Genomic DNA, 27,620 nt, shown 5'->3' on the forward strand with positions numbered 1-27,620 from the left:
CTGTGGTTCTGATTTCTCAGGGGTGACTGTCTTTTACCCTACTCCCACCTTAACTGTAACCCCCTTTCCACAATTGGCTTATATTGGGGGCTTGGTTCCAAATTCACCACCCATATTTTTTATCCCCGTATAAGCATCAGAAATCTAGTGCCTTAGCCCTACCTGTATGTAGGTCTTAAATGTTGGCCACAGGGTGTCAACTTCTGCTAAAGCAGTTGTTTCCTAGCAACGCACGAGTGGTTTATCTTCCGGGGGCTGCTGTGCTGATCTCTGCTGTGCTGATCTCTGCGGCTCCTTCCCCTCCCCTGGCCTCCTCACGCTTCCTGCTCTGCAGCTGAGAACCCTCTAGGCGGTCAGCCGCTGCCGCCTCAGGGCTCTACTTGTTTGTGACAAGGAGAGATCTTCTCTGGGACATCCTAGTGCTGGGCTGCTTGTTGTCTAGTGCCTGGAAACTTTTGTTTCATTGATATTTTTCCTGGTTTTCTAGTTGTGTAAACCTTGCAGGTCTTTTCCCTTCTCGGCTGGAAACAGAAGTCTCTCTTGCCTTCCTTCAGTTGCCTTGGTGGCCATAACCCTTGCCTTTGGCTTTGTTGTGCTTTCAGCCTTCATCTCAGTAGGTCTTTCTGCACATCTCTTGAAAGAGCGCTGGGCCGGAATGCAGAACATTTAGGTTCTAAGAATTCCAGGTTTTGCTGCTGGCTTTGGGGGCTCTGAATAGAAAATGAGGGAATTTATCAAGGCATGTGCTAAGGTTCCTTCTTGCTTCTTTATGATTTTATATTATAACATTCTTTTTTTTTTTTTAAATTCAGTATTTTCATTCATTTAAGTTTCTTTTGGTGTTCCTTCACGGCACTACTTTTTATTGAGCACCTGTTGCTTGTCAGGTACTATACTGGGTGCCCCCAGTATACAGCCCCTCCATGCAGCGGGCAGAGCTGCTGGGAGACAGACACGAGCAGCCACAAAAGCTGGTGCCAGCACCTCTGTGGCGGCGTCAGGACGGGCGGGAGAGCCACAGCTCCAGGAGAGGCTGTAACCAGGGACTGGCCTTCCCCCAAAGGTCAGGGAAAGGCTCTTTTGGACACTGACACCCAGGCTGGGGTAGGGCGTAGCGATTAAGGAGTGATAGTGTCCCAGGCAGTGGGAACAGCACGTACAAAATCATCGAGATGAAGGCATTTGGTGTGTCTGAAGAACTAAGGGAACGAACGCCACTGTGGCTGAATCCCGGGCAGGGAGGAGGGAGGGACTTCTTTGAAAATTAAAATTAAAATTTCGGCTTCCTTTCTGGCAGTACGGCATAGTGCAACATCTAGAGTCCGACTGTTTGCATCCAGATTCTGACTCTGCCACTCTGTAGCTGCGTGACCTTCGGCAACCTTCTTAACCTCTCTGAGCTTCAATTCCCTTAACGGAAACATGGGCTAATGTGGTTATTGTCAGGGTTTAGTGAACTACTGCTATAGAGAAAGCTCTTAGCACAGTTCCTGGCCTGTAGGAAGTAACCAATAAAGTTTAGTTATTATCCAACATTTCATGGCTTATGGCTTTTATTTCCATGTATATAGTTAGTGTAGTTTTCTATAGTTAGTGTAGTAGAATCATTAATGTTCTCTAATAACGATTATTCTTTTGTAGAATGAATTGCTAAGTTCTTTAGGTCTCTGATAAGCAGAGTTCTTTGAAGAAATATTTTCTGTTACTTTAAAACAGGAGTTCTTAACCCATGAAGTACACGGTTGGGCCTCAGAGGATGTTTTGAAACCTGATCCTTATGAAAAGTTGTATGTGTGAAAAGGGCATGTATGTCTGTGGACGTCATCAGGTCCCAGAGCTGTCTGTTTTTTTTTTTTTTTTTTTTTTTAAAAGGGAGTACATTATTTTTATTTATTTATTTATTTATTTATTTATTTATTTTTGGCTGTGTTGGGTCTTCGGTTCGTGCGAGGGCTTTCTCCAGTTGCGGCAAGCGGGGGCCACTCTTCATCGCGGTGCGGGGACCGCTCTTCATCGCGGTGCGCGGGCCTTTCACTATCGCGGCCCCTCCCGTTGCGGGGCACAGGCTCCAGACGCGCAGGCTCAGTAGTTGTGGCTCACGGGCCCAGCCACTCCGTGGCATATGGGATCTTCCCAAACCAGGGCTCGAACCCGTGTCCCCTGCATTAGCAGGCAGATTCTCAACCACTGCGCCACCAGGGAAGCCCGAGCTGTCTGTTTTGAACCCGGTGTTCTAAAGCCCACTCCAGGCCGGGCCCGCAGTGCTGCGTGACCGTCTGTGGGTTGGAGGTTGCATGTTCTTCCTGGGTCCCGAAAGGTACTGAGAATAGCCCATGCCACGTGACTGTGGTTAGGGGCCTGGTGCTCCCAGGAGGGACCCTGCAGGACAATGACGTCGTTGATCGTGGCACACACATTTGTTTCTACAAACGTCTAATTCTGTGTTAGAATTCTCTGGGTAACTGTTATACAGTGTACATTTTTAATAGGCTCTAATTACTAGCCTAAAAGAATTCGTTGAGAAAAAAAATGTGGTTAATGTTTCAAAGAAGAGTAAACACCTAGGCGCAAACTTGTCATCTCTTGTTTTCAGCTGTTATCAGTTACTGCCTAAATTAACCGTGGTTTTTCTATCTGCCACATAGGAACCCTCTGCTTTTTTGCAGTAGTGCTTCTCGCCCAGCTATTGCAGTGCAGGGGGTAGGAGGGAGGCCTTTCCACCCCTGACGCGTGGGTGCGTAGAGGGTGGTGGCCAGGGTCAAGGCCAGATCATGAGGGGCCAGATCCCGCTGGTCTTGCCATGCACGAAGTCCCTTGTTCCCACATCTGGACCGGGCAAGGGTAGGGTTTTGTATGCACCCTACATGTTAGAATATGGGAGCATAGACAGGTTAAGTCACTTACTCTGGTCACGCAGCTAATACATAGAAGTTGGGGGATTCATTCCCTTCCAGGGACGTTTGGCGTTACGTTGGAGGGAGGGGATGGCTGCCCTCGGTTGGGGGTACGGGGGAGAGCAGGCTTGGAGAGGAAGAGGCAGCATGACAGCTGGCTCCTTTTTGGCCAGAGTGAGTTGGAGGCACCCGTTAGACATCCACGTGGAGGGGTCAGGTTGGTTGTTGCCAGGCCAGGGCTGAGGGTTGATGGGACTCGCTGTCACGGAGTGGGTGAAGCTGCATAGTGAGGACATTTAGGCCAAGACAAGATACGGCGCCGAGGACTTGCCATCAGATCCTTGCTTAGGGGTCAAACTTCTTTTTCTTTCGACCGTTTTTAATGTGTTCGCGTAGAGCTCCGTGGCCAGTTTTCCTAGGGGCGAGGGCTTTGTTCGCTTGCTTCTGTGTCCCGGATGGCGGAGAGGGTCCTATCCACGGTGGTGAGAGTGCATCAGACCGGCAGCCCTGAAGGGAGGGCGTTTGGCCCTTCTCGAAGGCTCTGGTCTCATCACCCTTCCCTTGGTTTATAAACCTGCCCCCTGCATTTTCCACGCGTTGTCAAGTCTGCGGTACTCAGGGGCTTCAGCCGGGAGGGGCTGCGAGAGTAGAAGGCGTGCGACCGGCCCCGTCTTGCCAGGTGTGACCCGTCCCAGCTGGTGCGCACTTACGAGTGTGGTTCCCCTCTTCCCCTCTAGATGGATCTGAGGACTACGGTCCCTCGTGCGACGGCATGAGGGTGACAGCCTTCTTGGACGTTCTGGGCCAGGACAACCTGCCTGCACTTGCTCGCCTGGAGAAGTACACTTTCAGCGGCAACATCTTCAGCCGGTAAGCTGTGCCTGGCCTGCGTACGGTTAAGGGGCCACTGGCGGCCACCCGTCTGTGACAGCCTTGCAGGATGCGTGGAGGAGGTGGAATACGGGCTGTTCCCTGGATGCTGGGAGTCTGCCTGAACAGCACTGCCTTATTAGGCTTTCCCATTATTCTTGTTGCTGTTTTACTGGCCACCCGGTAAGCCAGGAAGGAGACGGTGGTGAAATTTAATGGGATTTAAATAATTAGGATCGCTAACTGGCTTTCCTTCACATGTACGGTGCTCAGAAAAGTAAAACGTGTCCCGCAATTGAGAAGCATGGGTCGGTGCGTTGCGCGCCCGTCCTGTGTCTTGACGGCACTGGGCTTCAGGGACCTTTGTGCCGCTTGTCCTGCACATTCTGCGGTCACTGCTCATGGTGCTGGCAGGACCCTCCTCCGGGCTCAGCCCGCGCCTCTTCCCTTCAGCAGACGACCGTGACTCTTCCTTCAGGAGGAGAGCAGAGACTAAGGCATCCCTTTCAGTTCCCAATCCGCCCAAACCTGCATCTGCCGGCACCTCCCTCCTCCCTCAGAGGGGAAGGCGCTCTCTCGTCTCCCTCCATCTTCTGCCTCTCCCTTGTCACCCCTTCTACGGGCCCTTTCCTTCCACTTAAAAACCACCTCTCACCCTGACAGTCCTGTGGGCTCTACCCGGCCCTCCCCGCATCCCTTCCCTGAAGGACAGGTTCTGTTAAGACCGGTTCCTACTCACTGTCTATTCTTACTACTCCTTTAAAAAATTATAGTCTCTGCTTTTACATCTGTTAAATCATAGAAGGCTCGCAGCAAGTGCTGCTGAGCAAGCCCCATTATTATCCCTGATCTACCGCTGGGGAAGTGAGGGTACTGTGAGCGGCATCTTTTAATGAGCCGCTCTTCATTGAGACATGTAGTCCACAATTTAGCAGCTTTCTCTTTTAGGGTCTGTGCTTTTCATGTCCTGTGTAAGAGACGTCTGCCTCCCCCCAGGCCACTAGCGTATTTTCTTACACTGTCTTCTTGAAGTTTTGTTGTTTCCCGTTCACACTGGGAGCCACGGTCCACCTGGAATTGCTTTTCTTGTTTGGTATGATGTGAGGGAGAAGTCAGGTTTCACTTCCCTCCTGTGGTCTCCAGTTAACCCAGGGCCGTTTATGGAGAGCGCTTTGATCTCTGCTCTGCATTGCCACCTTTGTCTTCAGTCAGGTGTCCGTTTCTGGACTCTCTAGTCTGCTGCATTGGCTGTGTATCTGTCATCGCACCAGGACCCCACCGTCCTCATTACTGCAACTTTGTCATCAAAGTCTTGGTATCAGAGAGATTACCTGATACCTTGCTATCCCACTTTGTTCTTCAAGATTGTCCTGGCTGCTGTTGGCCCTTTGCATTTCCAAGTGTGTTTTAGTACCAGTTTATCAGTTCTAGAAAAAAAACCTGCTGGGATTTTCACTGCAATTGCATTGCATCTATAAATCAATATGTAAAGAATTGATATCCTTACAATATCTAGTTTTCTACTCCTTCCATTTTTTAAGATTTTCTTCACTTTCCCTGTGTGTGTGTGTGTGTGTATACACATATATACATATACATGTATAAACATACACATAAATAACTATAAAACTATAATACGTGGTTTTCTGTTGTAGAGATCTTTTGTATCTTGTTAGATTTAGTTCTAGGTATTTGATCTTTTAGGCTAATGTAAATTGTATCATTTCTTAAAAGGTATATTGTAATTGTTGTTGACATATGAAAATGGAATTGATTTTTATATTTTGATTTTGTCTCCATTGATTATGCTAAGTTCACTTATTAACTTTAATAACTTCCCTGTGGATTCTGTGGGTTTTCTACATACTACAGTGATGTTGTCTGTGAAGAATGATGGTTTTATTTTTTCCTTTCCTATCTTGTTTTATTTTTTTAGTAGCTACCTCTCATCAGCTTAAGAAAATTTATATTTCTGGGTTATATTTCTTTATATTTCTGTTTTGCTAGGAGATTATTTTTAAACTTTAAAAGATAATCTCAAACTTTTAGAAAAGTTTCAAGAAGAGTAGGAAGAATTCTTGTATATCTTTTACTCAGATTTGTCACCTTGTTAACATTTTGCCACATTTGATGTACATCTCTCTCCGTAGTTTTCCTTTTTGGTTATCAACCATTTGAGAGTAAGTTGTACACTTAGTGTTACTTTTCCTTTAAATCTTTCAGTGTGCATTTTTCTAAGAACAAGGACTTAGGTCATTTACTTACATAATCACAGTTCAATTATCAAAATCAAGAAATTTAAGTTTGATACAATACTATTATTTAATATGTAGATTTTAATCAAATTTTGCCAGTTGTCCTAATAATGTCCTTTATATCAGGATTTTTGTTTGTTTGATTTTTAGGTCCAGAGTCCAAGCCCGCATCATGTAGTGCATTTAATTTTCGTGTTTTTTTAGTTTCCTATAATCTCTAACAGTTTCTCAGCTTTTCTTTGCCTCTCTTGGTATTGTTGACATTTTGAAGAGTATAGGTCATTTATTTTACAGAAAAAATCACTAAGAGTTTTTTAAAATCCTCAGTGAGGTCTGAATTTTATATCATGCTTCTTTTATATCTGCAGGGAAGAATGACTCTGGAATGGGGTACGCTTATCTCCTACTTTAGTAGATGGTGCCAGTTTTCCAAAGTGGTTGCCACAAATTTACACTCCCACCTTTGCCCTACATTTTATCTGCCAGTTGATATTGTCAGATTTTAAACTTCTGGCCAGTCTGGTAGTATGTAGTGTATATAACGATATCGCTTTGTGATTTTAATTTACACTTTCCTTATTTATGAGTTTGAACACCTTTTCATACGTTTGTTGGACATCTGAATTTCTTGTGACGTGTCTGTTTAAATGTTTTGTTGGGGTAGGAGGTAGATGGATTGCCTGTCTTTTCCTTAATGATTTGTAGGAGTTTTTTGGTTTGTTCTACATTTCAACCCTTTGTCAGTTGTGTATGGTAGACATATTCCCTCATTCTGTGGCTTATGTTTTAGCTTTATTTATGGTGTTCTTTTGGTGACCAGAAGCTATTCATTTTAATGTAGTTAAATTTATCAACATTTTCTTTTATCCTTAGTGCATTTTGAAGTGTCTTTAAAATGTCTTCTTCTACCCCTAGATCATAATCGTATTCTTTTATATTGCTTCAAAGGCTTTAGTTTTTTTTTTCTTTCATTCACATTTAGGTCTGTAACCCATCTGAAATTGATTTTTGTTCATTGTGTGAACGGTGGGGGGGAGTCCAGCTTCATTTTCCTAATTGTCACAATACCACTGACCAAAAATATGTCCTTTCCCCAGTGCCTTGTCTGTTATAATCCGATGTCTATTCATGACTCTCTGGACTGTCTCCTTTTCCAGTGGCTGGTTTGTCTCCCCACAGCCAATACCACACTGTCTTGATTACTGTAGATTTGTGGGAAGTCTTGATATTTGAAAGAGAAAGAATTCTCACCTTGTCTTCATTCTTTGACATAACTTGTTTTTCTTGGTCCTTTGCATTTCCATATAAATTTCAAAATCAGCTCATCAGATTCTAATACAACAAAACAAAAACAACACCTATTAGGCTTTTGATTGGATTTGCATTGAATCTGTACATCAATTTGGAGAGAATTGCCCTCTTTACAATATTTAGACTTCTGATCCATAAACATGGTATATCTTTCTATTTATTTAGGTTTCCTTTAATGTCCCAATAAAATTTTCTCTGTATAAGTTTTGTGCTCTTTTGCTGGTGTATTTTAAAGGAAATCTAAGATATTATGTCATTTTATCCATTAAAGACTGCAATCTAATTGCAGTATCATTATCACACTCAACAAAATTAATAATGCCTTCCAGTCTACCAATCTATGCTCAATTTTCCCTGACTGTCTCAAAATGCCTTTAAAAAAAAAAATTTATTTATTTATTTTTATTTATTTATTTTTGGCTGTGTTGGGTCTTCGTTGCTGTGCGCGGGCTTTCTCTAGTTGCGGTGAGCAGGGGCTACTCTTTGTTGCAGTGTGCGGGCTTCTCATTGTGGTGGCTTCTCTTGTGGAGCACGGGCTCTAGGCGTGTGCAGGCTTCAGTAGTTGTGGCATGCGGGCTCAGTAGTTGTGGCTCATGGGCTCTAGAGTGCAGGCTCAGTAGTTGTGGCTCGTGGGCTTCGTTGCTTTGCAGCATGTGGGATCTTCCCGGACCAGGGATCGAACCCATGTCCCCTGTATTGGCAGGCAGATTCTTAACCACTGCGCCACCAGGGAGGTCCCTCTTGAAGGGGTCATTAGTCTGGTAGAATTTTCCACAGTCTGGATTTGGTGGTCATTATTCTCATGGTGTAATTTCACGTGTTCCTTTGTTCTCTGTATTTTCTGTAAACTGAAAATTAAACTTGGAGACTTGATTAGATTCTGCTTCAATTTTCTTTTAAACAATACTTCATATGTTGTCTTGTGTACTTTTTATTACAGAACATCAGGAGACAAGGTCTGGTTGAGATGTTAATATTGAGCAGTGGGCGCAGGTGTTCGATTCTTTCACTGCAAAATTCCTTACCAACCTTTCTTCTAATGATTTTAATGGTCACAAATAATCATCGCTTAGATCTGTTATTTCATTGTCTGTTGGCAAATGGTAATTTTCTTTTTATTGTCTGTGAAATCTGTAGTATGGCCCCATTTTCCATCCTGTTGTTGGCTCTTGTTGCCTTTTCTCTTTTTTTTTCCCTAGATGATTTTTACCAGAGGATTATCAATTTTATTAGTTATTTTGAAGAATCAAGTTTTGTCTTTGAATTCCTCTGTTATATGTTCATTTTCTAGTTCAGTAATTTTTGCTCTAATCTGTATTATTTTCTTCCTTGGAGTTTTCTTGGGGGGGGGAATTTAATTGCTGTTCTTTTTCTTACTTCTTGTGAGGAATGCTTAACATTTTACTTTCTTGGCCTTTCCTTTATAACATCTGCATTTTACATTTTAAGATTGCTATTAAGTACTATATTAAGTATTATAAATACTTAAATATTATATTAGTTGCATCCTCAAGTTGTGATAGGCAATATTTTCATTACCTTTTAGTATAGAGTATTTTTAACATCCATAATGATTTCTCCTTTGACCAATGAGTCATTTAGAAGTATATTGATTAATTTAGAAATATTTGAGGATTTTTTCAGGTATCTTTCTGTTATTTGATTCTTAGTTTAAGTCTTTTGTGGTCACAGAACATACTTTGTATTATTTCTCTTCTTTACAAGTCGCTGAGATTTGTTTTATGGCTCAGAAATCTACTCTAACTTGTTGCATGTTTCATGTGCTCTTGAAAAGAACGTGCATCCCAACGTTTTTGGGTAGAGTATCCTATCAATGTCAACTTGGAAAGTTGTTTGAAAACATTATTCAGGTCTTCTTTATTCCTATTTATTTTCTGTCTTCTTGTTCTGTCAATTACTGAGAGAGGACTGTTGGAATCTGTGACTATAATCATGGATTTATCTGTTTTTCTTTCAATTCTAACAGTTTTCATTTTGTGTATTTCAAAGCTGTGTTCTTGGGTGTGTACACACTTAGTATTGCCCTGTGTTCTTGAATAAATTGATCTCTTGATCAGTGTGCAGTGTCCCTCTTTATCTCTAGTAATATTCCTTTTTCTGAAGCTTACTATGTTTAATATTAATATATACACTCCCGCTTTCTCTTGATTAGTGTTTGTATGGTATATTTCTGCCCATACTTTTGTTTTTAACCTTCCTATGTCTTATATTTAAAGCCTGGTTATTGTAGAAAGCATATAGTTGGGTCTTGCTTTCTTATCCAGTTTAACAATCTGCCTTTTAATTTGAATGTTTAGCTCATTTACATTTGTTACTATTGATATGGTTCAGTTTAAATCTACTGTCTTGCACTTTGTTTTCTGTTTGTCTCAATTCTTCCTGGTATTTTCCTCTTTTCCTGCCTTTTTAAGAAAAATCGAATGAGTTTTTTAATAATTCCAATTTATCTTCACTATTGACTTATTAGTTATACCTCTTTTCAAATTTTTTATTGGTTGTTCTAGGGATTATAGTATATTTCTTTAGCTTATTCCAACTGTTCAAATAAAATTATTCCACTCTTCATGCAGTGCAGGATGCAGTATAAGAACCTTACAACAGTGGACTTCTGTTTCCTCGCCCCCTATTGTCTTCCTACATTTTACCTCTACACAAGTTACAAACCCTACAATACCTTGTTACTATATTTGCTTCAGAGAGTCAACTATCTTTTTAAAGCAACTAAAATGAGAAAAATATTTTTTGTATTTGCTATCATTTTTACCATTTTCGTGCTTTTTAGTTCTTTTTGTAAACTGTCCATTTCTGTCAGATATCCTTTTGCCTCAAGAACTTCCTTTAACAATTCTTGTTAGCACAAGACCACTGTCAGTGAATTCTCACAGCTTTTGTTTGTTGGAAGGTTTTTATTTCACTTTAATTTTTTCTTTAATTAACAGACTTTATTTTTGTGAGCAGTTTTAGGTTTGCAGAAAAACTGAGCAGAAAGTACAGAGAGTCCCCGTATTCCCTAACTGCCCCAGCATGTCCAGCTCTTCCCGTGACCTGCAGCACGTGTATCAGACTTATTTTCAAGTCCTCGTCTGATGGTTCCGACATCGGCGGCCGAAGACCTCGCCCCTCTGCGTCTCCCTGCCCAACACCTGCTCATCTTCATGCTCATCTCCCTGCCTCGTTCCTCCACGTCCTTCTTCTCTGTCTTTAGAATCTCATCACTGTTGGTCATCATCGATTTTCCTGCCTCCTTACTGGCCTCGACTGTGAGCTCCTTCAGAGCGGGACCTGGAACTTGCTGGTCTCTGTACCCCAGGCTTCCTGCCCCTAGTCCAGAGCCAGTGGGGCTAAACTCATGGTCGTAACTGCATAAGTGGGTGAGGGAAAGAAGGGACAGAGACACCAAGGGTTCCTTCCATGGTGACATTTCCAGGGAACATTGCCATGTGAAATCAAGCCATCCTCTGTCTTTATGTTTAAAAAAAATTCACGGAAATAATACATGCTCTTTGAAATTTAGCAATTTCAGGAGTTAAATAGTGAGAGTCTCCCTCCCTTCCACACTATAATCTTAGATAGTAACCATGAGCTGTTCAGTGTATATCCTTCCACACGTTTCCTAAATGAGTGTACGTATATATGAGTGTGTTTATATGTGCATGCATTGCACACACATGCATAAACATAGTTTTTGTTAAGAAATGGGTTCATACTGTGTGTAAAATTCTTCCTCTTGTTTTTTCATTTTATGTATCATGGGCATCTTTCTAACTCAGTGCATTTCTATAGGTACCTTTAAAAATGGGCGTGTGGTATGCCAGTGTATAGCTACATCATAATTTATTTTAGCTTCCCTCTTTTGATGGACATTCTGATTGCACTTCTTTGCTTATATCGTAATGTGGTTGACGGCTGATGCGCTGGAGGACTCGTCGTGTGCCAGGTGCCACGCTCTGAGCTTCACGCGCACGATCTTGTGGTCTCATTTCAGCTCCTCACGCTCGCCCGAGGCGCGCAGTCGTCCACTCTCCTTTCATGTCATTAGCACAGCTGACACAAGTATCGACTCTGATGCTCCTGGACTCTGCTCATCCGCTATGACCTCTCCAGGTCATTCCAACATCAGGCAGCCAAAGTGTTGGTGCCAAAGCACCAATCTGTTTGCGTCTCTAGCTCTCTCGCATCCTGCATTCACAGCAGTGGATGTGTCCCTGCTTCAGGGCCCTCTCTTGCCCCTTTCCTTGCTTTCCTTAAGAGGGCGGGCCTCCTGTGACCACTTGAGGCTGGATGCAGTTCTGTCTATCCATTCTATGGCCTTACAAGCAGATTGGGGATCTTAGTTGCTTGATTTCCCCCGGGAGGCTGCCATGAATGTGGTCCAGTGAAATGTAATCAGGGACTTTACAGTGTCTGTTCCGGCTTCCCCAAACCTCCTGGCTGCCAGATCTCGACCTTTCATCCCAGGGGTGGTATAAGTCTCTCCATGGGCAGGCTTGAGCTGATGGATTTCTTCCCGTAGTATGCTGGGCCAAAAGATGCCTCTTTGAATTCCACATTTCTAGTCATCTTTTTCTGAAAATCAAGGTGGGTTTTCGACTTCAGCTCTTCTCCCGATGCTTGGCCAGAAATGACACAGAGACGTGTATTATTTCTAGATTGTCAGGTACCCAGAGGAGCAGACAGAGGCAGGCAGAGGCTCCTTTCCATTTGCTCCAAGACACCCATCAGGAACGCCAGTCCCTCTTTGCGGGCACACCAAGGCCTCCAGGCCACCATTAGCCACTGTTGATCCCATTGACTTTTCCCCTCATCAGTGCCTTTGTTTAAAACACCTTTATCAAGGCATACTTTTCATGCAATAAAATCCACCCACTTAGAGCGTCCAGTGAGGTGAATTTGGGGTAAAGGTGTGCACTCATGCAGTCATCTCCATGGTCAAGTGTGAACATTTCCATCAGCCCCTTGTTTCCTTGTTTGCCTCTTTGCAGTCAGTCTCTCCCTCTCTCCCCACCGCTGGCCCAGGCAACTACTGATCTGTTTTTTGATGCTAAGGTTTTGCCTTTTTAAGAATTTCCTATAAATGGAATCATGTGATATGCAGTCTTTTCTGCTGGCTTCTTTTACTAAGCAAAATGCGTTTGAAATTCCTCCCTGTTGTTACCAGCAGTTCTCTCCTTTTTATTGCTGAGTCATATTCCATTGTATGGATATTCTGTGTTTTGTGTGTGCATTCCCCAACTGACAAATATTGAGGTTTTTTCCATCTTGTGGCTATTATGAATGATGCTAATATGAACCTTTGTGTACAAGTCTCTGTGTGGACATATGTTTTTATTTCATTTGGGTACATACCTAAGAGGGAATTGCTGTGTTGAATGATAAGTGTACATTTAACTTTTTGAGAAGCTGCCAAATCGTTTTCCAAATAACAATTTGCATTCCAAATAACAGTTGTGCTATTTTGCATTCCCACAAGCAAAATCTGTGAGTTCCTGTTGCTCCATATCTTTGTCAGCACTAGGTATTGTTATTATAATTTTAGTTCTTCTAGTGGGGGTAGTGTTACCCCACTGTGGCTTTTTTTGGTCTTTGTGTTTTGTTTTGTCTTTGAACCTTATTTTGAAGTAACTTCAGATCTACAGAATTGCTGTAAAGATGGTACAGAGAGTTCCCCATGCCTTTTGCCCAGCATCCTTTAATGCAGTGGTTCTCAACCAGGGGTGATTTTGCCCCCAGTGGACATTTGGCCATATATAGAGACATTTTTGATTGTCACATCATGGGGAGGGGACAGCCAGGGGGCTGCTACTGACACCTAGAGGGTAGAGGCCATTCGAGATTGAGATGGCCATCGGGTGTCCCTTTGGACCTTTTCCTTCTGCATTTTATTGGTCACTTAATTCCCTCCCGCTGTCATGGGACCTCTTTTCCAAGTCTATCTAGGCCTGAAGAATCAGTCAGAAAAGGAGAAAAAGGTTTTCTTTTGTGCAGGTGGACAGTTTCCACCTCCAGTGACTGCCAGACTGGAGGATATGGGTCCCCTTCCTACAGGATGTTGACCACCTTTGGATGTTCCTTGACCGTGTCTTCTCCCTCTGGACGGAGGTGGCTGACTTTCCTTTCCCCCATGATTGTACTACCTGCTCGTAGCACATGCCGGAATTAGCACACATAACTGTCTGGACCCTTTCTTGCTTCCACAGTCAGATTATTGCCAGAGGGCTGCTTGATCTCTTCCGGGACTTCAGTAACAATGAAGAAGACTTCATAACGGTAGTGGAGATCGTGGTCAGATTGTCAGAAGACGCAGGTTTGTACAAGGATTGTATACTTTTATTTTTAAGTTGTACATTTCCAAGAAATTGTATATAAGCTTTGATAGCTGATTAAAATAAAACCTGTTTGTTAGTCGGTAAACGTTAAGCAGTGTCTACCCATGAATGGATTTTGTCATGAAGAATGGGCATCTTATTTGGCATCAAATTATCCTTATTTTTAGAAAATTAGAATGACTAAGGATTATGAATGCTGTTTGCCCTGGCAGTTAGGCCTTTTGTATTTTGTGAGTTTTGCCAGACTGTTGGTTGCTAAGAAATACCAAATCAAAAGAAGTCCTTTGGATTAGAAGAATCCCAGTCATTAGTTCCCCCACCTGTGATCTTTGTGGGCTAATCTTGATTTTTCTTTCTCTTTATACCTCTCCATGATTGCTGTCTTGGAAGAAAAGCACACTGCCTTATGGTAGACACTAAGACATTGTCCATCCCCCCACCACCTGATACACACACACAGACACACACACACACAGACACACACACACACACACACACACACACACAGAGTCGAGATGAGTAGCGTGAGTGATGAGCGGGGTTGCCACTACTGCTGGCTGCTCTGCACCCCCTACCCCCCCTGCATTTATGATGACTGGTGAACAGCTTCAGAAAGTTTCCAAAATCTTAGGCTTGCTTTGGGTTTTGATCATTTTAACCGAAAATAGAAAAATAAGCTCTTCCATATAGCTCCCATATTAGTTTAAAATATTCATATGAGTATGACACAATGCTTTTAAAAAGGCCCAAGTGGATGTTTTGAGTCCTTAAGTGGATTCTCTTTGTAAATGAGTCACCACTTACAGTGCTGAAGCAATTATATATTTGTGTTAAATTTAACGTGGTATATTGGAGCTAGAGCCGCTCTTTTGTTTAATGCTTCGCCTTAGAAATAATTGGGGTGCGTGGATTGTGGGGGAGTGCATTTATGAAAGAACTATTTATAATGTATACATTCTGGCTGGAATTTAAATCAGCACAACCCATAGGTCTCACACATATGCCATTAGTTGTAATGGGTTTTGGACGCTGGCCCGGCATGCAGACCTCTTGCTCCCTCCTTGATTTATATATGGCTTGTTATAATAGAGTTGTCATTCTCTCTTCTTTTTATGTTTTTATATTGCCGTATAGCTTATCAGCTTTTTAAGCTTGTCTGTAGCATAAATACTCTAAATGGGAAATGGTTTTTAAACTGCATTTGTCTAATTTCCTTGATGAAGTATTTTAGTAAGAAGAGCTAGAAAACTATCAATAGATACTGTATAAGATGCTTGGCTTCTTCTTATATAATTCTTTGTCTCCTTTTTTTATTGCTGCAGAGCCCACAGTGCGGGCTGAGCTGCTGGAACAAATTCCTCCTGTTGCCATTTTTCTCCAGGAAAACAGATCCGATTTTCCAGTGGTGCTATCTGAACGTCTCGCACCCATCGTGGTGCGCTGCCTCACAGATCCAGACAACCAGGTGTGAAAAATTATAACCTTAAGGTCTTTGTAGCAAATTCTCTTTCGTCTTATTTTAGCTGATATTCATAATTCAGAAAACAGCTGCTTAGAGTTAAGTGACTCAAGAACGAAAGGTCTCTTTGTGCCCAGTTTCTTTAATCACATAGGAAGGTAGATGGCACGCATTCTTATTATCATATTTCTTTTTTTTTCACTTTTTATTATGTAAATTTCCAAACACACCTAGCCATGGCGAGAGTATTAAAATGAATGCCCATTTACTCTCCACCCAGCTCCAACTATCATTAACATTTGACCAGTCGTTTTTCATTTATCTTACCCAGATAAATCCAACCCAGATAAAAGCATTTCCCAGACATTTCAACTGTAAACGCTTTAGTATTGCTCCCTAAGAAATACAGACACTTAAAAAAACCCCATAACGACAGTACCATTATCACAAGTATAAAAACTATCAGTAGGTCCTTAATATCATGTGACATCTAGTGACTGTTAAAATTTTCCCAGTTTTGTCATAAATCTGCTTTTTGCAGATAGTCTGTTCAAATCAGAATACGCACAAGGTCTACACATTGCATTCGATTGATGTGTCTTTTAAATCCCCTTTAATTTGTAACAGTTCTTCCTCCTCTGCTATGTATTTGTTGAGGAAACTAGGTCATTAGTCCTATAGGATTTCCCACATTTGGGATCCGGCTGATTGCATTTCCAGTGTTGTTTGAGATGTTCCTCTATTCCCAGCATTTCCTCCAAACTGGTGAAGTCTAGAGGCTCAGTCAGACTCAGATTTTTGTATCGTATAGTGAGAACACTTTTTAGGTGTTGCTGTGTTTTCCTGCTGCATCAAATCAGGAAGCACGAAAGCAGTGTGGTCACTGGATTAGGTTTTGTCAGCCTTATCTGTTTATGACAGAGTTCCTCATCAATCTGTGATCAACCATTGGTGATCATCACCTAGATCTGGGATTTTGTTAGAGGTTGCAAAATTGTGATGCTCTAATTCCGTCATTCCTTCTTTTATTTTCTATTTTTTGTTGATGTATAGTTGATTTACAATGTTGTGTTAGTTTCAGGTATACAGCAAAGTGATTCAGTTATACATACATACATACATATGTATATATATTCTTTTTCAGATTCTTTTTTCTTATAGGTTACTACAAAATGCTGAGTGTATTTCCCTGTGCTATACAGTAGGTCCTTGTTGGTTATCTTTTTTATATATAGTAGTGTGTATCTGTTATCAACATCATTCCTTCTTCTTCATTTTTTAAAATAAATTTATTTATTTATTTATTTATTTTTAGCTGTGTTGGGTCTTCGTTGCTGCACATGGGCTTTCCCTAGTTGCGGTGAGCGGGGGCTACTCTTTGTGGTGATGCGCGGGCTTCTCATTGCAGTGGCTTCTTTTGTTGTGGAACACAGGCTCTAAGCGTGTGGGCTTCAGTAGTTGTGGCACGCGGGCTTAGTAGTTGTGGCTCACGGGCTCTGAGCGCAGGCTCAGTAGTTGTGGGCTTAGTTGCTCCAGAGCACGTGGGATCTTCCCAGACCAGGGCTCGAACCTGCATCCCCTGCATTGGCAGGCGGATTCTTAACCACTGCGCCACCAGGGAATCCCTCATCATTCTTTCTTAATTTAATAGCTGGAATTCTTCCATAAAGAACTTCCCCCTCAGCTATTTGGTAACTCTGAAAAACTGTCTATGGGAGACAGGTTAAATGATTTACATTTCCCCTTTATTTACCAGTTTCTAGAATAATCAGTTGGTATCCTAATAATCTACAAGGTTACCAATTAGGTTTTAAAATTTTATTTTGAGTGCTACTATGAACTCCTGAATTTTAACATATTAGATATGTTTTAAGCCACTGTAGAGTTTATTCTTTTTAATAATCAAATTGTCCTAGTTTTGACCAGAGGTAACCCTTCAAGTTGGCTCCTGAATTTTCTTAATGTGATCCAGTAGACTTTGCTAGCTCACTTTACCTGGAATCAGCTATTTCTCCAAGGAGCCCTGGTTCCTTTATGAGGGAAATAATAATAAGAAACCAGAATGTGGGTACCAGGGATGCTCATTGCTGCAAGAGTGGTCATGGCTTCTAGTGACAGAGCAATTTAGTTTCTTAAAAAAATAAAAATTCCTCATGAGTTTATATTGATATTTCCAACTCAAATTTAGGATTATAGGGCTTTTACTTACTTGATTTTTATATTTGTATCTTTTTATTTGTTTGTTTTTTACACAGTATAAATCTTCCTTCTTCATGGTATTAATGTGTGTGTGTGTGATGTGTATGTGTGTGTATCTAAAATAAAAATACCAGTATTATTACTAACAACATGGTAGGATTACTGGATATAGTTTAAGATTTCTTTGCAGTTCTTTTTGCTTTTAGGCTATCTCCCAGCAGAGATGCACTGTCATATTAATATTACTGTGTTTTAAAGACACTTGCATTAACCCTTCTTTTTGTGGTTAAGCTGCCATCTTGATACACAGGCTCATTTGTTTTCATTTATTTTTCATTTTTAAGAATTGCTTTAGCTTTTACATTTTGATTTAATTTAGACTTGTAATTTTTTAAAATGTTTTTACATGATTCTAAAGTCAAAACTGTAAAAGAAAGTACATTTAGAGAAATCTGATTTTTACTCCTGTCTCCCTCCCCGTTCTCTCTCTCCCCTATGGATGGCCATTTTTATTAGCTTTTGGTTTGTTCTTGCTTTTAAAAAATACACATGCACAAATAACTCTAAGCAAATACACGTATGTCCTTGTATCCTGTACCGCCTTGTTCCCTTCTCAGATGTGAGGTGGCATACTGTCCCTGGTGCTCTGTCCCTTGCTTTTCCCATTGTGTTGGTGTCCCGGAGATTAGCCCATGACAGGTGAGGGAAGGCGTCCTTGTTACTTTTCCCAGCATCAGAGCACTCACTCCACTGTACTTTATCCGTAGACCTTAGGTCATGTCTACCCTTTGCCATGTTAAAATTGTTGCAACAAGTAACCTTGTGTCATTTCTGTCAGTTGATTCTGGGGATGGATTTCCACTAATTTTTTTATGATATGCCAAGTTTTTGTTATTGTCATTGCCAAGAAAGTCTACAATTTTGACTTGTATTTTTCCCTTGGTCCAAGCATCCTTAAAAGAGCAAATACTCACTTTTGACTATCAGACAGTGTGATGGGGTTAAGCATGGTTTTAAATAAGGAAAGAAGTCATCCTGCCTCCCCTGTCCTGTCATCAGTATTTTGATTATTTTCGCATTTTCTTCTCCGGGTGCTTACATGTTTTCCTACATAGGTCTAATCATAATGCGATGCGGTTTCCTCCATCCATTCATTTGTTCAGACAGCTTCTGAGTGCCCATTATGAGCTGAGCATGACGCTTCGTGCTGGGGATGAAGAGATGAGTAGGACGGATTTTTCTACCCGAGGAAGCTCGTCTGTGTGTCATAGATGTTGTTCACATCTTCATAATCTTCATATTTTTAATTTTTTTGAATGCTTAGCTTCCTTTCAGCTTTTGTGTCCTGTAGATGCAGTGAGCTTCACAAAAGGTGCAGTTTTATTTTTCTGTCGGCTTTTCTTCTTCCTTTGGATACATTCTTAAAAATGAAGTTATGCTGGGTTGGGGGACTTGACATGTCCTTGGCCTCTGTCGTGTATCGCTGTCTTACATTTGATCGCAGAGGAGGGAGGCAGGAGCCGTGGTTTTGGTCCCAGGCTCTGGCGTGGTTCCTGACACGCAGCCTGGGTTTGCTGAGGAGTCGTGTCCGTGGCCAAGAGCGGGCTCTCCCCGCTGTCAGCCTCTGCTGTTCACGCACCTCCACTGCCCCCCTCCGCTCTGCTGTACCTCGGTCGCTCCTTTCCTGGGGTCTCCAGAGCTGCCTTCTCTGAAGTCCTGAAGATGTCGTCCACTCTCTCACCATTGACTTCCCACCACCCTGAGCCCACCTGCCCTGGAGACCTCTGGCTCCCCGACTCCCTCTGTGCCCTGCTGTTGCTTCCTGTTCTTCCTCAGCCGCTCCCTCTCTCATCCTGCCCTTTTGGCCGTCTCCACCATCACGCTCCATTTCTTTCCTTTGGACCGCGCTTCTGCCCTCCTGGCCCCGCCCGCCTGCCCGCCCCCAGCCCACCGGCCCCCTCCGTCCTGGGTTCCCATCTTGGTAGGGGAGTCACATCGTGTACTGATTGGGGCCATTGCAAATTTATGGGTTCCAGTCGCCGCTGGACTTGCAGTGCTGCCTGGCAATCCTTTTACTTGTCCCTCGTCAGCTGCTTTTCACATTATCCTTGGCAGCTCTTTTAGACCTTTGCCACTTTCATCAAGCCTCTTCACCTCGCCCTGCCTTGCACCTAGCCGGTGACCTTGCATTTTACTTCCCAGAGAAAATAGAGGCCTTCAATCTTCATCCCCTCTCTCAATGAATGGAACCACCATCCACTTTATTCAGTTCCCCAGAGCCACAACCTGGGAACCATCCAAATCCTTCCTTCTCTCATCTCCTACAGCTAGTTAGACCCAAGTCTCCTTTGTTTCCGTAACAAACACATAACCTCTTGAGACACCCCCTCTGCCCTTCCTGTCGTCTTTAAACACAGAAATATGATGAAGTCACATCTTACTGAACAGTCTCCAGACTCTAACGCCCTCGGGCACAGCCCGGCCTCCTCCGTGGGCCTCCCGTCCCCATCCCGCCGTGGACACCGCAGGCATCTGCCCAGTCCTTTCCTTCCACTCCTGCTGGTCTCCCGGCTCCTTCCAAACGCCTCTCTACTCCCATCGCTCCCCACCTCCCTCTGACAGATGCCGACCCTTCACATATCCACTGTGTGGGCTGCTCGGCAGGCCTGAAGGTCCCCGATGAGTTAGGATTCGTAATTTGGCAAAGGCGAAGATTTTGCTGCTGGAGGCAGTGGGTGTGCCAGGCCCCACCCAGCACCTGCATTTCGGGACAGGCTGTCTTTCTCTGTTCACCGTCAGGTTCTTTTCATGACCATTGAACGTGCAGTGACCCCTGTGAGGTATAAAATTCACGAAACTGGGCACGTAGCAGCGTCACCACCGCGACTGCCCCGATGGCTAACGGCTTCGATTTCTTGAGCTCTCGCTGTGTGACGTACCATGCTCTGTTTCCTCTTCCTAACCACCTCGGGAAGAGTGGGCGTGCTGGTGAGTTCATCCTCGTTTTAGAGCTGAGGAAGCCGAGGTGCAGACAAGCGTGGTTGTGTGTGTTGGGAGCCCGGGCTCATGAGGCTCATCTGGTGTATGTTTGGGGATTGCCCAGGTCTACTGGACATTGTAACCGATAGTTTCTCTCCCATTCTACACTCTGAGCCCCTGACGCTAGGACCTGGGTCTTCTTTATTTATCGCTGTGACCTAGCAAAGGGTCTGGTAGCTGGTAGGTATTTGGAACTGCACTGGCTGTAAACTCTCCCTTTGGTAACATAGCTGTCCTGGGCTCCTTGCCTTCTGTCTTAGGGGAACGGCCGTCCGACCTCCTTCTCCAGTCTGATGTCTTCCTTCCCCTCTTTGGTTCCATCTCTTGTTCATAGCTTGCTTATTTTCCAGTCTCTCTCGTTGGCTTTTCTCTTTCAGTTATAACCATGCCTAAGTCTCCCTCATCTTTGTGTCCCGTGGCCTTGACCCTGAGCGCACCATCACTCCTTTTCCAAGTGTCTGCACTGTGGCCTTGACCCTGAGTGGGCTCCCGTTCAGGGGTCAGCTCGCTGCACTGCAGCTGGTGGTCCCGAAGCCAGTGAGAGGTATCTTGCCATGGACTCAACTAATCTCATTGTGAAATCTGATGTTTTGGGTTTTTTCAAAAACAGTTTTAATTTTTAAAATTTCATAAAATATTTTAATCACATGGGAGGATTATGTCATAAACACCCATATCCCTAACTGCTCATATTTGACAAATGTTAACATTTTGCAATTTTGCTTCAAACCCTTTTATTTTTATTTATAGGTTGCAGATATGGTGAAAACTGCACTGGGCCCCTCCTCCATCCCATTCTCCCTTCTCCCTTTTCTGTAGGAACCTGCCACCCTGGCTTGGTGTGTCCCTTCCATGCTGGGTTTTATAGTCACACCGCCTGTGTAAGTGGCCCTGAATAAGAGAGTGTCTTGTTTCGGGTGCTTTAAAACCTTACATAAATGACATCAGGCTGTACTTTCCCTTCTGCCACCTACTTTTATTCCCCCTGTTTTTAAGATCTATCCCCGTTGATCCAGAGAGCTCTTGGTCACTCATTTGGACTATTTTATGGTGTTGCATTTCTATTTTTTTCACCATTTATTGGTCCAGTGACTTCCTTTTTCCTTTGTTTGATGCTTTTGCCCCGTTTGCCACTGTTATAGCTGCTTTTGCGGTTTTGATGAAACGTTTCTTGGACGCCCACCCAGCAGTTAACGTTGCTCCATCCCGATATGCCCCAGACACTGTCCTTTATGTATATGAGGTCGTTTCATCCCCACAGCCACCTGTGAGATAGGTACTATCGTTGCCCACTCCTACAGGTGAAGAGATTGAGCCTCCAAGAGGCTGATCCCCTGCCCAGGAGGCCCCACTGGCCATCATCGCACAGCGCAGGTCAGGCACAGCGTTCGCACCACTGCAGTGTCACCTGTTGGGCTCGGAAGTGTCCCCCCGCCTTTTCCCTCCCTGCCTGCATCTTCCCCAGTCTCCATCACCAGCCCTGGTCCTCGCCCGCCCTTCAGGCTGTTGTCTGGTCTTCTTCTCTCACCGTGCCGGGTCTCGTCTGCTCCCCTGGGCCTGGGGAGGTCCCTGTGCGTGCGAACACCAGATGCCGCGTCTCAGCCAGGCCTCCGGAGTTGGTGCGTCGCTGACCTTCTCCCCCAAAGCCCAGTGGCTGGCTCTCCCTAGAGATCTACTGCATCAGATCCGCAGAGTTCAACTCCTCCAGCGCCCAGACCTGTTCTCTTTACCTTCAGTCTTATTTTCTCTGTTTTATTTATTGGTGCCTGGAGGCAAAGGTCCCGAGTCATCTTTGATTTTCCGTGACCACACGCGTGCAGGGACCCCCTCTCCTCTGTGTCCCCTGCCCCCAAGCCCATGCCTGGTCACAGCCGGAAGCGTCGCTGCACAGGAGGCCCTTGCCTGCTCTCAGCATTTAGAACCCTTCGAGGTTTCTAAACTGTCCCCCTCACTGAGGCCAAGACGATCTTGTCGCTCCTCTGCTTTCCCCCCTGGGGCTCCCACGGTGCCGGAGTAGCTGCCAGAAGTCTTAGTGGGACCTGGAAGCCTTTCCCACTCCAGCCTCGCTGGCCCTTCAGGCTCGCACTCCGCCATCCACCCGCCGCCCCCATGCTGTCGCCCGGGACTTCTCCCCAGCGTTCGTCTCTCTGCTCATGAGCACGCTGTCCTCTCCCCTTTTCCTGCTTGCGGTGTTAGTCTCCTGGGGCTGCCAGAACAAAGTCCCACAAACTGGGTGGCTTAGAACAACACCACCTGTTCAGAAACTTTTCTGCTGGCAGGCCTCCGGGGTTCCAGTCTCCCAGGCTCGCCTCTTCATAACCAGTTCCTGTCTCATCACCTGCGACTCTGCCTGCACGTTTCTGGGTCCCGTTGCTATTCTCCTGCCTCCCCATCACTGCGACGAGCTGCCAGTCTCATTACTTGCTCTACAAATTGGAATTTCCTGTGCCTTCACTTCCCCAAAACGTTCTCTCTCTAGCCTCTTAGGAGCCCTCGAGCTCCGGCGGTCGCTCACCCGGTGCAGGCGGTGAGGAGCAGGCAGCTCCCCAGCTTTCCGTCTCTGGCCCCGCGAGCCTTTGTGCGTGTGTCCCGCCTCGTAGGGCAGGTCCTCCCCGCCAGGGCTTTACAGAGTGTCGGGAGGACAGCGCCGTGTCTTCCCACCCCCTGCCTGCGTGGTACCCACTCTCCAGGTTCACCCTCTGCGGTGGGAAGACAGACAGCAACGTGTCATCATACAGGAAAAATGCGTGTGTGTGTGTGTGTGTGTGTGTGTGTGTGTGTGTGTGTGTGTGTGTGTAGAAATCTGGGGTAGGCGTTGTGAAGGCAAAGCGCAAGCCTGGTTACGCCGTCAGAGTGTAGATGGGGAACCCGACCCGAGTGGGGAACGGCATGTGTGGCCTGAGCGCAGAGGAACAGTCGGTGCCGTTGGCGGCCTCATCTAAGGCCTGGGGGAGGAAGTGACCCAAGGGCCAGAAGATCCGTGTGGAGGGGCGGGCGGGGGCGGGGGAAGGAGGCAGGGCCGGCCTGGCACTCACCGTAGGGAGTTTGGTCTTGATCCTGAAAGCACTTTGGCTCATGCTGTGTTTCACCTTTTGCCTCTTCCAGGTTAGAAAATCAAGTCAGGAGGTGCTGTTGATTCTTCTGGAACAAGATCTAATTTTCCAGCACGATACTGAAGCAAAGTGTGTCCAGTCCTGCTGGCGCTGTCCGCCCCTGACAGTGACGATGAGGACAGAGCAGAAGCCGTTGAGTGTAAGTCCGTTGGGGAGCGACAGCCCCGAGCTCGGCAGACTGTCCCACAACTCGGCGTGTGCGGGACGGGAAGCGTCACGGGCGTTCAGTGCTGAGCAGCGCTGTTCCCATAAACAAGGCAGCTGGTGGTGTGGCCTCCGTCAGAGGAAGTTCTCAGTTCAGATCCAAGCTTGTCCTGGAAGTGATTATCCTTATACCCAATTGTTTCAGGAAGGCAAAGCTTGGGAAATCAGAGTGATTCGGGCAGAGGTGAGGCAGCTGGCATGGACTTCTGCTGGGCAAGATGCTGAGATTTATTAGGTAAAGCCTTGAGCCAGCTTGGGTCATGGACCCTGTTTCCCAAAGTAAGGAACCGAGTGTGGTATGGGAGATGCTTTTAGGTGGTACTTGGACAATTAAAAAAGAGAAATCTAATGGACATGTGTGTCTGTTTTATAAGTTAAGGTGAGACTAAACTAGGTATGTCAGCAAATAAGAGAGTATCTGAAGAATGTGCCCATCACGTTTACAGCAGTTTGGGAAATGCTGTGTTCAAGTCTCTGTGCTCTTGTCAGTTAAAGGTAGACGACGAAAGGAAGAGTGTAAGTACTGAATGTCTTCTGCTTTTAGTAGTTAATTTTGTGGTATCCTTGGGTTTGTAGGATTCTGTACCCATTATGAAGTGATTGTACAAGCAAGGACTTTCTACTTGCTTCTGGAACCCTTGTTCACAAAGTAGCTGTTGATGAGCCAGTGCTGGCCTTCACGTGCCGCCCTTAGACCGAGACCCCAGCTTGTCCTCGGGCTTCTCCTTCGTGGGTCAGGGGAAGGTCATCCAAGGCCACCTTGTGTTCCGTAGCTGCTGCTGCCTCCCCAGGGACCGAGGCAGGGCTTGCTGCACCGCCCGGCCCTTTGTGTTGGCGTCACAGAACTAAACAGCTCCAGGAATGTTCCAGCATTTTAGGAGAATACATAAGGATTTACAAAATCTTAAGCCTTAATTGTGAGTACAATAAGATATAGTTGTTTTCTTGGCTGAGAAAGAATGATGTTCGAAAAAGGAATTCTTTTCTTTTTCAAAGTGGAAACATTATACACCATGGAGCTAAAAATTTGTAATACAGCATCAGAACATTTGGTCATTATTCTTCATTTATGTAAAAGTTGTCCTCAACTATGAGTTAAAGGTCTGGCTTTTTTAACTAATTTAATTTTTTGCATATTCCATATGTTTATAAGATGAATCAGGCTGAAGAATAATTGATTATTAAAATTCAAATTCTCCAGGGTTCTTTGATAAATTTCAAGTTTCCCTGTAAGAAATTAAATTCATTTTACAGAATGAACCTGGATAATATCATTTAGTTGGGATATTTGGCAGTTGAGCGGTAAACTTTGCCAACTAGATCTTCTTTTTCACTTGAAAGTTGGTGAGGCTAGTTTCCAAAGCTACAACTGACAACCAAATATCTTATCCCTAAAGACTGCCAAATACCATGACAAATAATTTTAAAGGCATTTTTGCATGATTTTTATTTTGTTTTGTTTCCAACCACTCCATTCTTGTCAGCAATATTCTTCTTTTCTTTTGGTGAAAATATTTGGAAAATATAACAAGTCTTCAAAAAGCTCTCTTCACATTTCACTTGCAGAACAAATTAGTTCACATAAATTGTACTTTTTATTCAAAGTGGGTTGCCGATTTCATTACTTGAAATGTGCAAGCTTGTAAATGTGGCTGCAAAGAACAGAAGTGGTCTTGAACCCTCCCCAGGTAGAGGCACATCTGCGTTTCAGGGCACTTCTGGAAGATTGCCACTTCTCCTCCCTTAGGTCCCCAAGGGAAGCAGGATTTGGGGCTCCTTGCCTGGCCCGTGTGTGCTTGGGTCAGACCCAGAAGCTGTTCTGTCTTCCCTTATTTCCTGGAGGTCAAGGAGTCTTGGAGGGGGGTCTCACTCCTTGGGCCCCCAGAGTCCTGGAGTACGGAGGGTGCTGTTCTCTTTTCAGCTCGGAAATGACAGTACGATAGGGAGTGGATTTCATTCTTCAAGGGGCAGAGGCCACGTGTGGGATTGGCAGAGCTTCCCCAAGAGGACAGTGCTTTCATTTAGCTGGTCTGAGTGACACCCCAAACACTGTGGCTACCAACATGTATGTGTGAGGAGGTGACAGGTGAGAAAAGAAGCAAATTGCGCTGCTCCGATGCCCTTGTATTTTGGGCTTTCTTTGCAGCCATATGGTGTGAATGTTGCTACGTCCATATGTCCATAAGCACACACTCTCGGAACAGTGCCGTTTTGAAGGAATTGCTCCTTGCTCCGAGGAAACGGCGTGCGTCTGTAGACAAAATGTGCATCTATTCGTTAGCCTTTGCGTTCCCTTTGGAAGTTACAGTCAGTCGATTCTGATGCCAGCAACCCTGGCATATACATGGTTGAGAGAATCGGAGCTAGCCAACTGGACATGTCCTGGGCATTTTAAAATTGAGTTATGCAGTGCAGGTTATGTGTATTATGTGTTGGTTTCTTATGTCCTGGTTTCTCAGATAAATGCGGTTTGTTCTGTGAAGTCTGTCTAATATGCCAGGCGACATTAGCGACTCCCTCCTTCACGCATCCCGGAGGCTTGGTTCGTATCTGTCTTCTGTCATTTAGCAATCGAACTGCGAACTTCATTTGTTTGTTTATTTCTCCTTCAAAGTAGTGCGCGTCTTAAACAACAGGTGTCTTTCTGCCCTCGGCACCCAGCACAGTGCCAGGCCCAGAGTCAGTACTAAATAAATGTTAGTTGTTGAATGAATGAATTGGTAAAACCTGGAAGCTCTGTATCCTGTAATTATATCTAGACAGCATAAACAGGCCACCGGAGACCAATTATAATTCCTCTCGCTTGCAGGAAGGCCATTAGCATTCTGAGATTATAACTAATTGTCAGAAGCCTATTTTTCTCTCACAACACGTTTTCACATTAAGGCTTCCTCATTTTTTGTTGTCTTTCCTAGTTTTGAGCTCATTTTTATTTGTGCATTTATTTAAAAAGAATGTTGTGGTTGTGTGCTATAAAGAATAGTTGGCTCCCAGCAACCGAGCGAAGATCGGCATTGCATACAAGTGGTTCCCAGGGCCACGGGAATGTCATTTCTTGTCACTCGGCGTGCTGACTTTTTAACGATTCTGGATTTGTTGCACACGGGTAGTAATAAGGTTGTGTGGGCGTGGCAGATGGAGAGGGTGGATGGGGATGCCGGGCCCTCTTTAGTTGTCCGTTACCCTGGATACGAAGCCTCGCGGCTCATTTATGTGGCTGTCACTCTGTGCAGTTCTGCCGAGCATCAGATCAGAAATATGTGTCATCTAAATTCGGAAGACACAGCCTTTTCCTCATTTGTGTTGTGGGGATAGTTTCCTCTTCCCCCACCCCAGTTGGTTCTCTTTTCCCTCTTGTCTGCTATGTGCAGATTCCAAGTACAATAGTGGGTGAACTGCTAACCAGGAGCTTGCTCTGCTGTTTAAAAAAAAAAAAAAAAAAAAAAAAAAGGCTGTGCAGTGCAGTGGGCAGAGCAGACCTCAGGGATGGGAAGTCCTTCCTTCTTTCCTTTCTTCTTCCCTTTTTCTTTTTTTTGGAGGGGGGATGGGAGAGTTCTTTAAACATTTTTGGGGGTAATTTTTCATTCTGTCTTAATTTCAAACTTGTAGAAAAGTTGCAGGAGTGAACTCCTGTACACACTTTATCCCACTTCTCCAGTGGTTTATACTTACCTCTGTTTGTTTAATCACATCCTCTCTCTTTACACATCTGTGCACACACACAGATATATACATACACATATGTGTGTATATTTTTCTGAGCCATTTGAGAGTAAATTGGAGACATTGTGCCCCTTTACTCCTAAATACTTCAGTGCATATTTCCTTTTTAAAAACAAGGAAATTCTCTCCTAAACAACCATAGTACACTGATCAAAATCAGGAATTTTAACCCTGATACAATACTAATATCTCATCCATGGTTCATG

The 27,620-nt window shown here is 44.3% G+C and overlaps 1 protein-coding gene across 1 annotated transcript in view; it reads left to right on the forward strand.

Moving 5' to 3' along the window:
- The window catches only part of LOC118880944 (serine/threonine-protein phosphatase 4 regulatory subunit 1-like), a 68,110-nt gene that overhangs the window by 16,042 nt on the left and 24,448 nt on the right, over window positions 1–27,620 (forward strand). Inside the window, 5 exon segments of the mRNA XM_036825168.1 lie at window positions 3,632–3,764; window positions 13,549–13,655; window positions 15,000–15,142; window positions 23,480–23,549; window positions 23,552–23,634. Of these exon segments, the coding sequence (XP_036681063.1) occupies window positions 3,632–3,764; window positions 13,549–13,655; window positions 15,000–15,142; window positions 23,480–23,549; window positions 23,552–23,634 (536 nt within the window).

Source organism: Balaenoptera musculus, chromosome 15 (assembly GCF_009873245.2).
Source record: "Balaenoptera musculus isolate JJ_BM4_2016_0621 chromosome 15, mBalMus1.pri.v3, whole genome shotgun sequence".
NCBI lineage: Eukaryota > Metazoa > Chordata > Mammalia > Artiodactyla > Balaenopteridae > Balaenoptera > Balaenoptera musculus.